Source organism: Mobula birostris, chromosome 1, assembly GCF_030028105.1.
Source record: "Mobula birostris isolate sMobBir1 chromosome 1, sMobBir1.hap1, whole genome shotgun sequence".
Taxonomy (NCBI): domain Eukaryota; kingdom Metazoa; phylum Chordata; class Chondrichthyes; order Myliobatiformes; family Myliobatidae; genus Mobula; species Mobula birostris.
Window position 1 is genome coordinate 181,331,508 of NC_092370.1, and position 16,234 is coordinate 181,347,741.

Sequence of the window (16,234 nt, forward strand, 5' to 3'; positions counted from 1 at the left end):
GTAGCTGTGAGGTGAACATGTGACACTGGGGAGAGGTAGCTTATTGCCAGTCGTGTACAATTAGATGTAGAAACATAGAGTCATACAGGAACTGGACCAGCAATAGATACTGACCTTCTTACTCATCTGCACTAATCCCATTTGCCTGTGTTAGCATAGTACCCTTCTGCACCTTAATTATCTAAGTATCTATTAAACAGCACTGCACTCCAGTGTTTTCTCACAAGGGAGGTGCTGTTCTTGGTTGTCTTTCAGGTCAGAATGGGTTGCTAAATACCTGGCAGTTACTGCTGCAGCTTCAGGGCAACATTCCTTTTTGAGAACTGCAGCTGGTTTTAGCTTTAGTTGCTGCTGGGTCCCGAGGAAATTAGACCTCCTGTTGTGGTCATAAGCTGTTGGAGCTGGCGACCCGTGTTGAATGAGCTGGCTGGACAAAAATTTGTGTAGAGCCTAGGACGGATGTAATAGGTACAGGTTAGCCCCAAGAGAGAGAATTTGTAGAATGCCTACAAGATGGCTCTTTAGAGCAGCTTGTGGTTGAGCCCACTATGGGAAAGGCTATTCTGAGTTAGGTGTTGTATGATGAACCAGATTTGATTAGGGAGTTTAAGGTAAAAGAACCGTTAGAGACAGTGATCATAATATGATGGTCTTCACCCTGCAGTTTGAGAGGGAGAAGCTAAAGTCAGATGAATCAGTGTTACAGTGGAGTAAAGGGAATTTTAGAGGCATGAGAGAGGAGTTGGCCAAAGTTAATTGCAAGGGAACACTAGCAGGGGTGATGGCAGAACTTGCAATATCTGGAGTTCATGGCAGAAATTTGGAAGGCGTAGGATAGATGTATCCCGAAGAAGAAGTATGCTAAGGGCAGGATGATGCAACCATGACTGGAAAAGGAAATGAAAAGCAGCATACAGTACAGTGCAAAAGTCTTAGGCACATATACAGCTAGAGTGCCTAAGACTTTTGCGCAGTACTGTATTTGTCAACGTGGACCTGAGAACAAATTTGTAAAATTTATGAGAGCAAAAGATGTTGGGAATAGTGAGGATGGAGCGCTGAGAGAGGTGTGGGGCAAGTGGCAGAGAAGGAGTGCCAGGGGCTGTGCTGGCATGGGTGCAGGCACTCTCAACCCTGAGTCACCAGGCAAGGTCTTTTGATTCCAAACAATTGGTTTATTGATCATTACAGAATGTCTGTTTGGCGCTTCCCACTCTGTACCAAAAACAGGTCAAATTCATGCCAAAAAGAGACTGGCATTTTGAGGGGAACTCTGTGACCACTCAACATTAGAATATGCAACTGCAGTTTGAGTAGAAAATGCTAACTGAATACACTCCTATTTTAAATAGGATTGTGATTTCAAGATTAGGAATGAGTGTATGGAGAAGGTTTTTTTTTAAATTCCCATTAGTCTATGGGATAGGCATTGTAAATGGAATAATACTACAGGTTCCCCTCAGTCATTTAACAAATCTTTGCTGCAACAAAGTCTTTTAATTTATTTAAATTGTTACCTAACAAGTAGGTTCCCTAATCTTAGTTTTATTCATTATGACTAAGAAAAGGGAATATATTTGGACACGACCTTTAAAATGAGTGTCCATGCAAACCAATAGCATTTATATTTGATCAGGTTAAAGGAATGGAGTCTATGAAATAATCAATGGGCAATGAAAACCCCTGAGCATCTTCACTCTGTTTCTGGCAACAAAGGCTATTGAATGATGAACATGTAAGTTTCAAATTGTGTTTCAGCTGGTCAAAAGGAGAATAGTTTTATTGGAAAAGAACCACTTTATTAACTGGGGAAAAACTATAATGGTATTATCTGGATGAGGGGAAAAAAGTGTAATTATATTGAAGTTTACTGCATTCTCTGGTGTAATCCACCAGTGATTATCTTTAGGCAAAATCACATTTCTATTATCACTTCAGATTGAAAACTCTCTCTTCAAATTAGCACAGCACTCAATGGAAGAAAGATTATTGTAGTCTAAATATAACTTGAGGCCAATCTATTCTATGAAAATCAATTCTTTCTCACTTCCAGTTGAATTGGGTAAATCAGCCAATCTACAATTGACAGATATGCCTACAGGGTAGTAATTGCATTGTTCACCGCAGGGAGGTACAGATATTGGAAGTCTATTATAAACTTGTGCAGTTAGAATGATTTATCTTTGTTGCAATATTTACAATATCAATGTGTCCTCACATCCTGCACAAGATTTGTTTTCTTCTGCAAATACAGGGAACTGCACCACTGACATTCTTGAACCCAATCTGGTGGTTTTGGTATTTCTAAACATACCCACCCCCACCAAGTTAGTAGTAACAGTTGCAGCAGCAATGGCATCGACTTGCAGGTGCTGTTGAACAAACCTTTTAAAGTTTTTGCAACCAGGTTGATCCATGATATGAAGGAACAATGTTTAAGGTGGAAGATATGGTGCTGATAAAGTTGACCGCTTTGTCCTAGATGACATTGAGCTTTCTGTTTAGAGGTTAAAGTTATTTTGTGTACATTGGCAAGAGTAATTAAGCTGGCTGGTTGCTGAGCAATAACAAAAAATTCCTGGGCTGCAGCAACTCAGCAAGGCAGAGCTTCCTTCCAGGTTGCAAAGTCTAAAAACATTTGAGAATGCAGAACCCAGACACCAAAGATTGTTGTTGTCAAGGCTGACTTTCTGGGTGCTCAAATATCCCAAATGCTGACCAATGGAACAAGTATGCCTTTAACCATGATTTATGTGCTGAATACCAAAATAAATGTGGTCTAGTACTTGATCATATTGTTGAAGATATCTTAAGCTTGGTATGGTCTAGGCCAGTTAACACTGTGTCATTGTATAGCTGATGTATGTGAGAATATGTCACAGTCATGAGAGTTTGTAAGTCACCTCTCAAGACCATACAATATAGGAGCAGGGTGTGGCATATTCTGCTCATTGAGTCTGCTCTGCCATTCCATCATGGCTGATTTATTATCCCCCTCAGCCCTATTCTCCTGCTTTCTCCCCATAACCTTTGACCCCCTTGCTAATCAAGAACCTATCAACCTCTTCTTGAAATATACTCTTAACTTGGCCTGCCCCTCCATGTACCTTTGTACCGGCCACAAACGTGGCCACAAAGCAATCGATTCTGTCCTCAAAATTATACGCATCCAAATCTTGAGCAGTCTCCTACTGTAGGTCAGTAGCTTGTGCTCTACAGTTGGTTCTAATGGTTTACAGTGCTGTGCTTCTACTTTTAAAACTGCTTGTAGTTTACATTCAGCCAGGTTTTTTTGAACACTGGTTTTTGTTTATATTAATGCCTGCTGTCCATATAATTACTGAAGGATATCCTATGTCTAACGTATCCCTAAAGGTCGTCTCTCCCAGTCTGTGGCATACCATACTACAAGGGTAGTTACAGTAACTCATGACCCAAAGGGTCCAGCTTATCCCCCAATTAGAAAGCAGTAGGCGGAGCAGGCGCAGGAATTCTCCTGGATAATAAGATTCTATCCATATTGGATTCTGGCTTCACAACAGAACAGAAATGGATATCAACACCAGTGGTCAATAGCCAGTGTTCAGAGTGGCATGATGATGTCATCATGAAATGCCATTTCCCCTGTCTCACTTTTATTCTATCACATAGTTTTACAAGAATTTGGCCATGTTTAGTTTCTTGTATCCACTGGAAGTGTACACATTGGACAATTTATCTTTGGAGAGAAAGATATTCCGAATTTGACTGAGGAACAGTTCCATTGCCTGGATTGGTTGGGAGGTTAGTATCACACTCAGTTGTGGTCTCTTGTGTCTTCAAACAAATTGCTCAGTGTGTGAGCTGAGCATGCACAGGAAAAAGGGAGGAGGTGTTTGTGAGGAGCCCCATGCTTTTGTGAATGGGTTGATAAAACCTGACTTTCATTGAGGAAAAGGCAAAACATAATTGCTTTTCCACAGAATGAAGCAGCCAATCCCTATTGAACAACATTGACAATTTGTGGCAAGTAACATTTCCCCCAACAAAAATAATAGATAATCTTTCTCTATAGCCAGTATTTAGTTGAAAATATTGTGATCTATAGCCAGAACTAAGAGCTTAGCACACTGGGTGGTTTGGCTGCATCTGGAGGGAGGAGAAAAGTTGGGAAAGCAAATGTTAGAAATGATTCTACTGTTAAAGCAGCAGACAAGCTTTTGCATGCTTTCCAATTTGATATCAGGGTAGTGTGCAACCTTCCCAATGCCTGGGTCAAGTACATAGTTATTACAGAATATCTGGTATGGGATTGATGTTCATGATCTATATAAATATCAAGAATATGAGCAGAAATGGAGCTGAGTTTCTACAAACAGGTTTTAGCACTTCTAAGAAAGAGATTTATGAAGTTTGACTTCAAGATAGTAATCACCGAATACCTGTTACATGCAAATGAATATCGAATATGAGGAAAAAGATGATCATAGATGATCATATATGCAACCACCAATTGCGACGCCAGCCTTGAACTCCAGGCCGGGTCTTTATGTGCTGCTGCTGTGACTCCCGTCTCCCCTTCCCCCACCACCACTCCGCAGCCCCGTCTTCCTCAGATCCCACCGTCAACTCCTGGGCCCTCAGAGGCTCCATCTTCCTCTCACCCCAACCCTCCCCTCTCCATTGACACCCCCAGCCTCCCCCCTCCCCCCTCTGATCCCAGCTCTCATCCGTGCTGGGTCTTTACCATCCCCTCCGACCTTCAACTGTCGGAGGCAGAACACTCTGTTCTCAGTAAGGGCCTCACCTTTGTCTCCCTTCGCCCACACCTCAGCGAGTTCCGTGTTCGCCATGATGCGGAACTTTTCTTCCGCCGTCTCCGTCTCCGAGCCTACTTCTTCGGCAAGGACTCTTCCACCCCCACCGATGACCCCTTCTCCCATCTTCAACCCTTCTCTTCTTCATGGACAGTCCACTCTGGTCTTCTGCCTGCTCTGGATCTCTTTATCGCTAATTGCCGACGGGACATTAATCGTCTCGACTTCACCGCACCTTGTCCCCATTCCAACCTCACTCCTTCGGAACGCTCTGCTCTCCACTCCCTCCGCACTAATCCTAACCTTATTATTAAACCCGCCGATAAGGGGGGTGCTGTTGTAGTCTGGCGTACTGACCTCTACCTTGCCGAGGCACAGCGACAACTCGCGGATACCTCCTCTTATTTACCCCTCGATCGTGACCCCACTAAGGAGCACCAGGCCATTGTCTCCCACACCACCACCGACTTTATCCGCTCAGGGGATCTCCCATCCACTGCTACCAACTTTATAGTTCCCACACCCCGCACTTCCCGTTTCTACCTCCTACCCAAGATCCACAAACCTGCCTGTCCTGGCCGACCCATTGTCTCAGCTTGCTCCTGCCCCACCGAACTCATTTCTGCATACCTCGACACTGTTTTATCACCCCTTGTTCAATCCCTTCCGACCTATGTTCGTGACACTTCTCACGCTCTTAAACTTTTCAATGATTTTAAGTTCCCTGGCCCCCACCGCTTTATTTTCACCATGGATGTCCAGTCCTTGTATACTTCCATCCCCCATCAGGAAGGTCTCAAAGCTCTACGCTTTTTTTTGGATTCCAGACCTAATCAGTTCCCCTCTACCACCACTCTGCTCTGTCTAGCGGAATTAGTCCTCACTCTTAATAATTTCTCCTTTGGCTCCTCCCACTTCCTCCAAACTAAAGGTGTAGCTATGGGCACCCGTATGGGTCCTAGCTATGCCTGCCTTTTTGTTGGGTTTGTGGAACAATCTATGTTCCGTGCCTATTCTGGTATCTGCCCCCCACTTTTCCTTCGCTACATCGATGGCTGCATTGGCGCTGCTTCCTGCACGCATGCAGAACTCGTTGACTTTATTAACTTTGCCTCCAACTTTCACCCTGCCCTCAAGTTTACCTGGTCCATTTCCGACACCTCCCTCCCCTTTCTAGATCTTTCTGTCTCTGTCTCTGGAGACAGCTTATCCACTGATGTCTACTATAAGCCTACTGACTCTCGCAGCTATCTGGACTATTCCTCTTCTCACCCTGTCTCTTGCAAAAACGCCATCCCTTTCTCGCAATTCCTCCGTCTCTGCCGCATCTGCTCTCAGGATGAGGCTTTTCATTCTAGGACGAGGGAGATGTCTTCCTTTTTTTAAAGAAAGGGGCTTCCCTTCCTCCACTATCAACTCTGCTCTTAAACGCATCTCCCCCATTTCACGTACATCTGCTCTCACTCCATCCTCCCGCCACCCCACTAGGTATAGGGTTCCCCTGGTCCTCACCTACCACCCCACCAGCCTCTGGGTCCAACATATTATTCTCCGTAACTTCCGCCACCTCCAACGGGATCCCACCACTAAGCACATCTTTCCCTCCCCCCCCCCCTGCATTCCGCAGGGATCGCTCCCTACACAACTCCCTTGTCCATTCGTCCCCCCCATCCCTCTCCACTGATCTCCCTCCTGGCACTTATCCGTGTAAGCGGAACAAGTGCTACACATGCCCTTACACTTCCTCCCTTACCACCATTTAGGGCCCCAAACAGTCCTTCCAGGTAATCAACACTTCACCTGTGAGTCGACTGGGGTGATATACTGCATCCAGTGCTCCCGATGTGGCCTTTTATATATTGACGAGACCCGATGCAGACTGGGAGACCGCTTTGCTGAACATCTACGCTCTGTCCGCCAGAGAAAGCAGGATCTCCCAGTGGCCACACATTTTAATTCCACATCCCATTCCCATTCTGACATGTCTATCCACGGCCTCCTCTACTGTAAAGATGAAGCCACACTCAGGTTGGAGGAACAACACCTTATATTCCGTCTGGGTAGCCTCCAACCTGATGGCATGAACATCGACTTTTTTAACTTCCGCTAGGCCCCACCTTCCCCTCGTACCCCATTTGTTACTTATTTTTATGCACACATTCTTTCTCTCACTCTCCTTTTTCTCCCTCTGTCCCTCTGAATATACCTCTTGCCCATCCTCTGGGTCCCCCCCCCCCTTGTCTTTCTTCCCGGACCTCCTGTCCCATGATCCTCTCGTATCCCCTTTTGCCTATCACCTGTCCAGCGCTTGGCTCTATTCCTCCCCCCTCCTGTCTTCTCCTATCATTTTGAATCTCCCCCTCCCCCTCCAACTTTCAAATCCCTTACTCACTCTTCCTTCAGTTAGTCCTGACGAAGGGTCTCGGCCTGAAATGTCGACTGCACCTCTTCCTAGAGATGCTGCCTGGCCTGCTGCATTCACCAGCAACTTTGATGTGTGTTGCTTGAATTTCCAGCATCTGCAGAATTCTTGTTGTTTATCATATATGGTTAGTGAGATGGTGCAGGAGACAGTGCTTTAGATTCTAGTTGCTCTTCAACAGAATCGAGATCGGTATCCTTGTAGGTGGGATTACACATGCTATTAGGGAGTGTAGAGTTTAGGAAGCTAAAAGCAGAGAGAGAGAGTTTGAAGGGCAGATAAATCAAAAGTTAGAAAATGGAAATGGCATAATTCCAAATGAAATTTGCTTATAGCTGAATAAAAATGGCTTAGTTGCCAAGGCAGATGGTAACCAAGTACTTACAGAGATGTGCAGCTTTTGTTATTTTAGCTGTTACTTAAGCATAGATTAATATTTCTGTTACAGGGTTTTCAGAGTAGATTGCAGAAGTGATTAAAAAAAAATGGAGTAGCGGAAGCATTGGTTAAAGAAACATTTGTGGTTCCGTGAAAGGCTGTCATTTTAGAAGGATCTTTGAATGAGACTTTTGAGTTGAACAAAAGAACCAATCACACTAATTGGGCTATATGATAACAATATGTTAAATCCAAGGAAGATGGGTGAAATCTGCAGGCAAATTTCCAAACGAGGGCAAAAGGGTTTGGGCAGCAATAGTAGGAAATGGCCATCACCTTGTTATTCAGTGGAAGAGTATTTTTGTGGTAGTTGTCATAATTCAGTTAGACCTGTAGTTATGAAAAAGAATGAAGTAGGCTCTCTGCTGGAGGAAGGCCAATTTTACTTCTGAAGTAATTTAGCAGGAGTAGATTGGGAGTTTTGAAATGGTAGCTATTTAAGAAGGGGAAGAGAGTATACTTGCGCTGCCTACTTAAGATTCTCCAAGTTAGATTTGCTGAGGCTATTACCACAGGGCTGCATGCTCACACTGCTGAGGCATAACTGTACTGCTAGGCCCACACCGTTAAGTTTGCTGATGATACAACAGTAGTTGGCTTCATCAGCAACAATGATGAGTCACCATACAGAGAGGAGATGGATAAACTTGTGGACTAGTGCAAGCACAACAACTTGAGTCTCAGTGTGGACAAGAATAAAGAGATGATTGTGGACCTTAGGAGGGTGCAGGCTTGCTACTCCCTACCGCACAACAATGGCTTATCCTTGGAGCGAGGCAGGCACACCACACTTCTTGGAATGCATATCACAAGTGACCTCACTTGGTCCCTCAACACCACCTCTTTAGTCAGGAAAGCATGGCAGCGCCTCCACTTCCTGAGGAGATTGAGGTAAGCGAGGCTCTCTACCCTCATTCTAACCACAATCTACCAGGGCACCATTGAGAGTGTTCTGACCAGCTGTATCAACATCTTGTATGGGAATTGCAAAGCACTGGACCACAAGACCCTGCAACGGAGTGTGAGAACTGCTGGGAGAATCTTCAGGGTCTCCTCTTCCCCATCCACCGTCCAGGGCGTATATCAGAAGTGCATTCGCAGGGCCCTCAGCATTGTCAGTGATCCCTCCCATCTGTCCCATAATCTCTTTAACCTTCTATCATCAGGCAGAAGGTACCGCAGTTTGAGACCAGGAATTGTTAGGCTGGGTAATGGCTTCTTCCCCAGGATCTGAGATGTCTGAACACCCTGCTACCGCCCAGCACACATTATTTATGACAGCACTGGGATCAGAATGCTGTTGTATATTCAACTATCTGTTGTGTATGCACTTTCTCAACTCGTACACCTGCAGAATATTTTCTGGCTGTTAATATTTCTGTATTAATATTTTATGTGCTGTAAGTTATATGTACTGTATGATTGCCCCTTGGTCCCAGAGGAACATTGTTTCATTTAACTGTGTACATGTGTAGAGTTGGCTGATAAACTGAACTTGAAATGTAAATCTTTGGAGAGATGTACCAAAATTATTTCAGGAATGTAGGGCATTAATTATCTGGATTAATAGTTAGTCTAGGGTGTCTGTCCTTGGAATGGAGAAGGTTAGGAGATCCGAAATCTAGAAGAATATAGATCGAGGAGATGGAGAAAATTCATTCCCATTGGGGAAGGGGTCAGGAATAGGCATACCTAGAATGTAGTCAGTTGACAAAATATCCAAAACTGATGTGAGAAAAACATTTATTTACACAGCATAGTTAAGGCTACACTAGCAAGGCAAGAAGTGGAAACAAATTTGGTAGATAACCATGAAATAACCTTGAGAAAGTTGGATCATGTCTGTTCAGGTGTAACTGAATCCTTAATGAAATGATAGATCTTAATTACTTCCAAACCAGCTCTCTGGAGCTCAAAACTTAGAACCACAAAGTTTGATTGTTCAGCTTTAATTTATTGCAGAAGATTTGTGAACAGTCATGTCTCATTCCTCCCCAGTTCCATTTATCTTTCTATTTCCATTTCAATTTTTGGCTTTGATTTGCAGTAAACTTCAACAGTGCATGACTCAGACAGTTCAGACTGGTTGAAAAGATGTGTAATTAGTTGCAAAGGTCGCAGGTACCTATAAAGAAGCTCACTACATAAGACACTTGATATCTTTCATTTAAATTTGTTAAGAATTATATTTATAATGAACAGCAAATACTGTTTGCCACTGACCAAGAAATATGAACCGTTGAAGACCATAAGACATGGGAACAGAATTGTGCTGCCATTCATTCATGGCTGACTTATTATCCCTCTCAACCCCATTCTTCTACCTTCTCCCTGTATCCTTTGATCCTTTCACTAATCAACAACACATGAACCTTTGTTTTAAATATATTCAATGACATCCTCTACAACTGTCTGTGGCAATGAATTCCACAGATTCGCCACCCTCTGTCTAAAGGAATTCCTCCTCATCTCTGTTCTAAATAGTGGTCCCTCTATTCTGAGGCTGTGCCCTCTGCTCCAAGACTCCCCCACTATAGGAATCATCCTCTTCACATCCACTCTATTTAGGCCTTTCAATATTTGACAGATTTCAATGAGATTTTCCCCTCCCCCATTCTTCTAGGTTCCAGCAAGTACAGGCCCAGAGTCATTCCTCATATGTTAACCCTTTTATTCACAGAATCATTCTCCTGAGCCCTCTACAATGCCAGCACATTTCTTGGATAACTGCTCTCAATACTCCAGGTACGGTCTGACCAAAACCTTATGAAGTCTCAGCATTGCATCCCTGCTTTTATATTCTAATCCTCTCAAAATTAATGCCAGCATTGCATCTTCCTGCCTTGCCACTGGAGGGAAAAAATCCTGCAAGTTAAACTTTAATGAATCCTGCGCGAGAGCTCTCTTCTTGCACCTCTGATATTTGAATTTTCTCCCCACTTAGAAAATATTGCCTTTATTCATTCTAACAAGTGCATCTGTACATCTCCCAACTCTATTATCTATCTGCCACTTCTTTTCCCATACACCTAATCTGTCTAGCTCCTTCTGCAGACTCTCTGCTTCCTGAACGCTACCTGCCTCTCCACCTATCTTTGTATCATCTGCAAACCTGGGCTCAAAGCCGTCAATTCCATCATCCAAATCATTAATCGGAATCTGTCCGAGGCATATTACGAAAACCGCACAGCAGCACCTCTACCTTTTTGGAAACTTGTGAAGGTTCAGTACGGTAGACTGATGTTCTGAGTTGGGTATATTTCAATGACAAGAGTATTGTAGGAAAGGCGGATGACCTTGGGGCACAGATAAGCACATGGAATTATGACATTGTAGCCATTAGTGAGACTTGTTTGCAGAAGGGGCAGGAGTGGCAACCCAGTGTTGTGGGATTCAGTTGGTTTAGATATGATAGAGCAGGAGGGATTAAATGGGGGAGGGATGATATTATTAGGGAAAATGTCACAGCATTGCTCAGACATTATTAGGATTATATTATAGACCACATAATGGGATTTAGAGGAGCAAATTTGTAGGGATCACAGACTGTTGCAAGTAACAAGGTTGTGATGGTAGGTGATTTTAACCTTCCACACATTGACTGAGACTCCCATACAGTAAAAGGGCTGGGTGGGCTAGAGTTTGTCAAATGTGTTCAGGAAAATTTCCTTATTCAGTACCTAGGGGTCCCAACTGGAGAGGGTGTGATACTAGATCTCCTTTTAAGGAATGAGACAAGGCAGGTGTCAGAAGCTTGTGTAGGAGAACACTTTGCATCCAGTAATCATGATGTCATTAGGTTCAACATAGTTATGGACAAATATAGGTCTGGTCCTCTGGTTGAGATTCTACATTGGAGAAAGGCTGATCTTGATGCTGTCAGGAAGGATTTTGCAAGTGTGCAATGAGACAGATTGTTTTCAGGTAAAATTGTGCTTGGTAAGTGGGAAACTGTTAAAAGTGAAATTTTGGGAGTACAGGGTTTGTATGTTCCTGTCAGAATAAAAGGCAAGGATAATGGGTTTGGGGAACCTTGATTTTTGAGAGCTACTGAGGCCCTGGTTTAGAAGAAGATGGTGCATAGCTGGTACAGGCAGAAAGGAGCAAATGAGGTACTTGAGTCTGAGAAATGCAGGAGAATACTTGAGAAGGAAACACTTCAGAGGGCTAAAAGAATGTATTAGGTTGTTCTAGCAGACAAGGAGAATCCAAAAGGGCTTCTGCAGATATACTAAGAGCAAAAGGATAGCAGGGGATAAAATTAGTCCTTTGGAAGATGAGAATGGTCATTTATGCATGGAACTGAAAGAGGTGGGGAGCCATTAAATGGATTTTTTGAGTCTGTATTTATTTGGGAGCCTGATAGAGAGTATATTGAAGTGAGGCAAAGCAGCAGTGAATTCATGGACCATAGAATGTTTACAGAGAAAGAGATATTTGCTGTCTGGTGGCATATTAAGGTGGATCAATCTCTAGGGCCTGACCAGATGTTCCCCCAGACTCAGTGGAAGGCAAGGGCAGAAATTGCAGGGGCCTTAGCAGAGTTACTTCAAACATATCCTTAGCCACTGGTGAGGTACCAGAGCATTGGAGGAGAGCTAATGTTGTTCCATTGTTTAAGAAAGGCTCTAAGGATAAGATGGAAAATTATAGGCTGTTGAACCTGACATCAATAGTGGATAAGTTATTGGAAGGTATTCTAAGGAACCAGTTATATAAGTATTTGGATAGACAGGGACTGATTAGGATTGTCAATATGGCGCTGTACATGGTAGATTGTGCCTAAACTCTTAGTTTTTTGAGGAAGTTACCAGGAAAGTTGATGAAGGTAAGGGAGTGGATGGTGTCTACAAGGACTTTAGTAAGGCATTTTACCAATTTACTACCTTATCTTGAATGCCGAGCAACTGAAACTTCTTGACCAACCTCCCACGTGGGACCTTGTCAAATAGTCATATTCATACTTTATTGATCCCGGGGGAAATTGGTTTTCGTTACAGTTGCACCATAAATAATTAAATAGGAATAAAACCATAAATAGTTAGATAATTTACATATTACTATCTATTTATGGTTTTATTACTATTTAATTATTTATGGTGCAACTGTAACAAAAACCAATTTCCCCGGGGATCAATAAAGTATGACTATGACTATTTGACAAGGTCCCACGTGGGAGGTTGGTCAAGAAGTTTCAGTTGCTCGGCATTCAAGATAAGGTAGTAAATTGGATTGGACATTTGAGTACAGTGCTAGTAGATGGTTGCTCCTCTGATTGGAGGCTAGTGGTGTGCCTCAGGGATCATTGCTGGGTCTATTATTTGTCATCTATATCTATGACGTGGGTGATAATGTGATAAACTGGACCAGCAAGTTTCCAGATGACACCAAGGTTAGGGGTGTATCTCGTGTTCGTCCATCGTCTTCGATGAAGGCATCGATACCATTAGTCAAAAGATGATGGTGTTGAGACTAGCGTTTGATTTGGATTTAAGTGAAGGAGAGTTGCGCAGCGACAGCCTCACTCTCTCTTCCCAATTCCCATCTGGATCCAGTAGCAAGACAAGTGTCGAGATGGCTGGAGATGGGACTAGGTGCAGTGAATGACCAGGTCGTCCCCTGTGCCTTGTCCTGCTCTGCACGTTCCACGACGCTTGCGGAGATCGCCTTCTTGACCGTTGGACCTTCCATTGGTCTCATCCGCTCAATCTACCGGAGTCTGTCTTCCCATGCTGGGATAGACAACTCCCTATCTCACCGAGGGTTTGAGACCTGTCGGCCACCCTCACCTAGTTTAGCCGGCTTGTCGAAGCAGTTGCCCAGGGTGTGGCCGCTGTCACATGCAAACAACTACGGGGAGTCACAGGTGAGAGTTGAGTGCCAGGTGGGAACCAAAGGTGGACAAACCGCCTTGAAAAGGACGTGGCATGTTCCCCCACCAGAGGAGCTACTCCTCCCTGACACCCCGTACACCCACAACAAGGAAGACTATCAAAGCTTGCATTGGGATCTAGACCAGCAGGAACAATGGTCTGAAAAATAACAGTGGCATTTAATGCTGACAAGTGTGAAGTGTTGCCTTTTGGGAGGACAAACCAGGGTAGGACTTGCACGGTGAGCGTTAGGGCACAGAGGAGTGTGGTAGAACAGAGGGATCTGGGAATACAGATCCATAATTCCTTGAAAGTGGTGTCACAGGGATATAACGAAAGCTTTTGGCACATTGGCCTTCATAAATCAAAGTATTGAGTACAGGAGTTGGGATGTATGTTGAAGTTGAGATGTTGGTGAGGCCAAATTTGGAGTATTGTGTGCAGTTTTGGTCATTTACCTACAGGAAGGGTAGAATAAGATTGAAGGAGTGCAGAGCAAATTTGCAAGTACTTGATCTTGGTGATAGAAAAAAGGTTAAATAACAGGACTTTATTCCTAGAGCAATGAGAATAAGCAAAAGATTTTGTAGAAGCATACAAAATTGAGGGGAAAGATAGGGTAAATGCAAGCAGGCTTTTTCTACCAAGGATGGGTGAGACTAGGAATAAAGGTCATGGGTTAAGTGTGAAAGGTGAAATGCTTAAGGGGAACAAGAAGGGAAACCTCACTCAGAGGGTGGTGAGATTGTGGAATGAGCTGGCAGTGGAAGTGGTGGTTCAATTTCAACATTTAAGGGAGATTTGGATAGGAGGGGCTATGGTCTGTTTACAGGCATTGGCAGTTTAGATGCTTTCAGCATGAACTATACCAGAAGTGCATTCACAGAGCCCTCAGCGTTGTCAGTGATCCCTCCCGTCTGTTCCGCAATCTCTTTAACCTTCTACCATCAGGCAGTTTGAGAACAAGAACTGTTAGGCTGCGCCAAAGTGCCTGTTTCTGTGCTGTCGTGTTCTGTTCCTCTATGATTCTGTCAGTCTAATTTACACAATGTATTTTGTCTGCCATCTAAAAGAACGTTGAAGTTGAGTGCAGCTTTTCTTTATTTCTTTATTTCTTTATTTTACTTGTAGTCAGAGGAGTGCAACAGATGTCCAAATCAGAATGCCATAGGGAAATCCTGCCTTAGATCCTCTCCTGTCAAAGAGAAAAGAAGACAACTGATTGGTCTCTATCAGGCCATTTGTGAAAAAGTTCGGCAGTCACCATATGACTTGAGGCAAAATATTTTGGAAAATTGTAAGGTAAGGTGTTCAGATTATTTATCGTACAGAGGGATCTGGGTGAAAGAATCACAAAGAGCTCTCAGGCAGCTCCAACATCTTGTTAAAAAGGCCAAGAGTATTGTGACCTTTATTGCAAAGGAGATGAAGTTTTATAACAGGAAGGCTTTGTTGGAGCTGTACAGGGTGTTGTTGTGACCTCATTTGCAATACTGCACACAGTTTTGGTCACCTTAGCTATATTTAAAAAAAAGACATTGGAGGCCGTTTAATGGAGATACACCACACTAATTTCTGGGATGAGAGGGTTGTCCTACCAAGAGAGATTCAATAGTTTCTACCAGTATTCCCTTAAGTTTATAAGAATAACTGGTGAGGTTGATAGGATAGATATGATGCTTTCACTATTGTCAGCATCTCGAATAAGGAACATTTTTGCAAATGAAAGGGCTGCTCATTTAAAATAAAGCTAGCTAGTAATGTTGTCTTGCAGAAGTTGGTGAATCTGAGGAATTCTCTGCCTCAGTGGCTGATAGCTGTATCAATGGAAGTACTTAAGGTAGAGATGGATAAATATTTTGCTAGACCCAGGGAATAGAGGGTTTTGGAGAAATAACACTGAACTTGAGCTGAGGGAAACATAGATCAGACATGGTCAAATTAACTGGTGGAGCAAGTTTGAAGGGCCTGTTGGACTACTCCTCCTTTTTTCTGGTCTTTGTGAATACAGTGTATGAGAAATATTATCAGTGGATGGTCATTTTTCAATTGGCAACAAAAATAAACTATAGAAATTATCTTTGAGATTGTTGATGGCCTCATTTTTGTGTACTGGTGTGTGAATCTTAAGTACAAAAGAAAACTAATCTTGCCAGATTGGTGATGTAGAAGGAGTGCTTAAATTTGCTGGTTCGTGGTGATATTTGCATAATTATTCACAAACCTTTGAAGTGTATTGAGACATGAAAGATATGGATGGAAAAATGGGCATAAGTAAAATTGTCTGGGATGGGAAACTTAAAATTATAGTTGCTGTCTGATGTCTGCTAAAGTGGTGAGTTCTTGAAGTAATTATGAGGAGTCAATTTTCAACACATTTGACTTAATACATGAGCCCAGAGTAATGCAAATTTGAAAGGAGATGGGTATAAGCTTGCAATAGGGTGTGGCTCCTTCCACATTCAGAGGATGGGAAAAGTGATTCACAATGGCAAAAATTACAAGTGCAATGTTATGTAATGGTGCCTTAGTTTCTTGTTACTGATTTCGCTTTATTTTGTTTCTCTTGATTGTAGGAAAAGACATCTTCAAGCCTACAAGACCGACTGCAGTGTTTGCTCATTGAGGAATCTAATAGTCAGGAAAAGAAAGAAGTATGTGTGGGGTTTTTTTGTTTCAAGTGTTACTCTCAGTCGCTTCATGCA

At 43.1% G+C, this 16,234-nt stretch overlaps 1 protein-coding gene across 1 annotated transcript in view; it reads left to right on the forward strand.

Annotated features, from left to right (window-relative positions):
* The window catches only part of LOC140210042 (uncharacterized), a 68,684-nt gene that overhangs the window by 12,587 nt on the left and 39,863 nt on the right, over positions 1–16,234 (forward strand). Inside the window, exons 6-7 of the mRNA XM_072278845.1 lie at positions 14,661–14,831; positions 16,106–16,183. Coding sequence (XP_072134946.1) covers positions 14,661–14,831; positions 16,106–16,183 — 249 coding nt within the window. The remainder of the gene's footprint in view (positions 1–14,660; positions 14,832–16,105; positions 16,184–16,234) is intronic.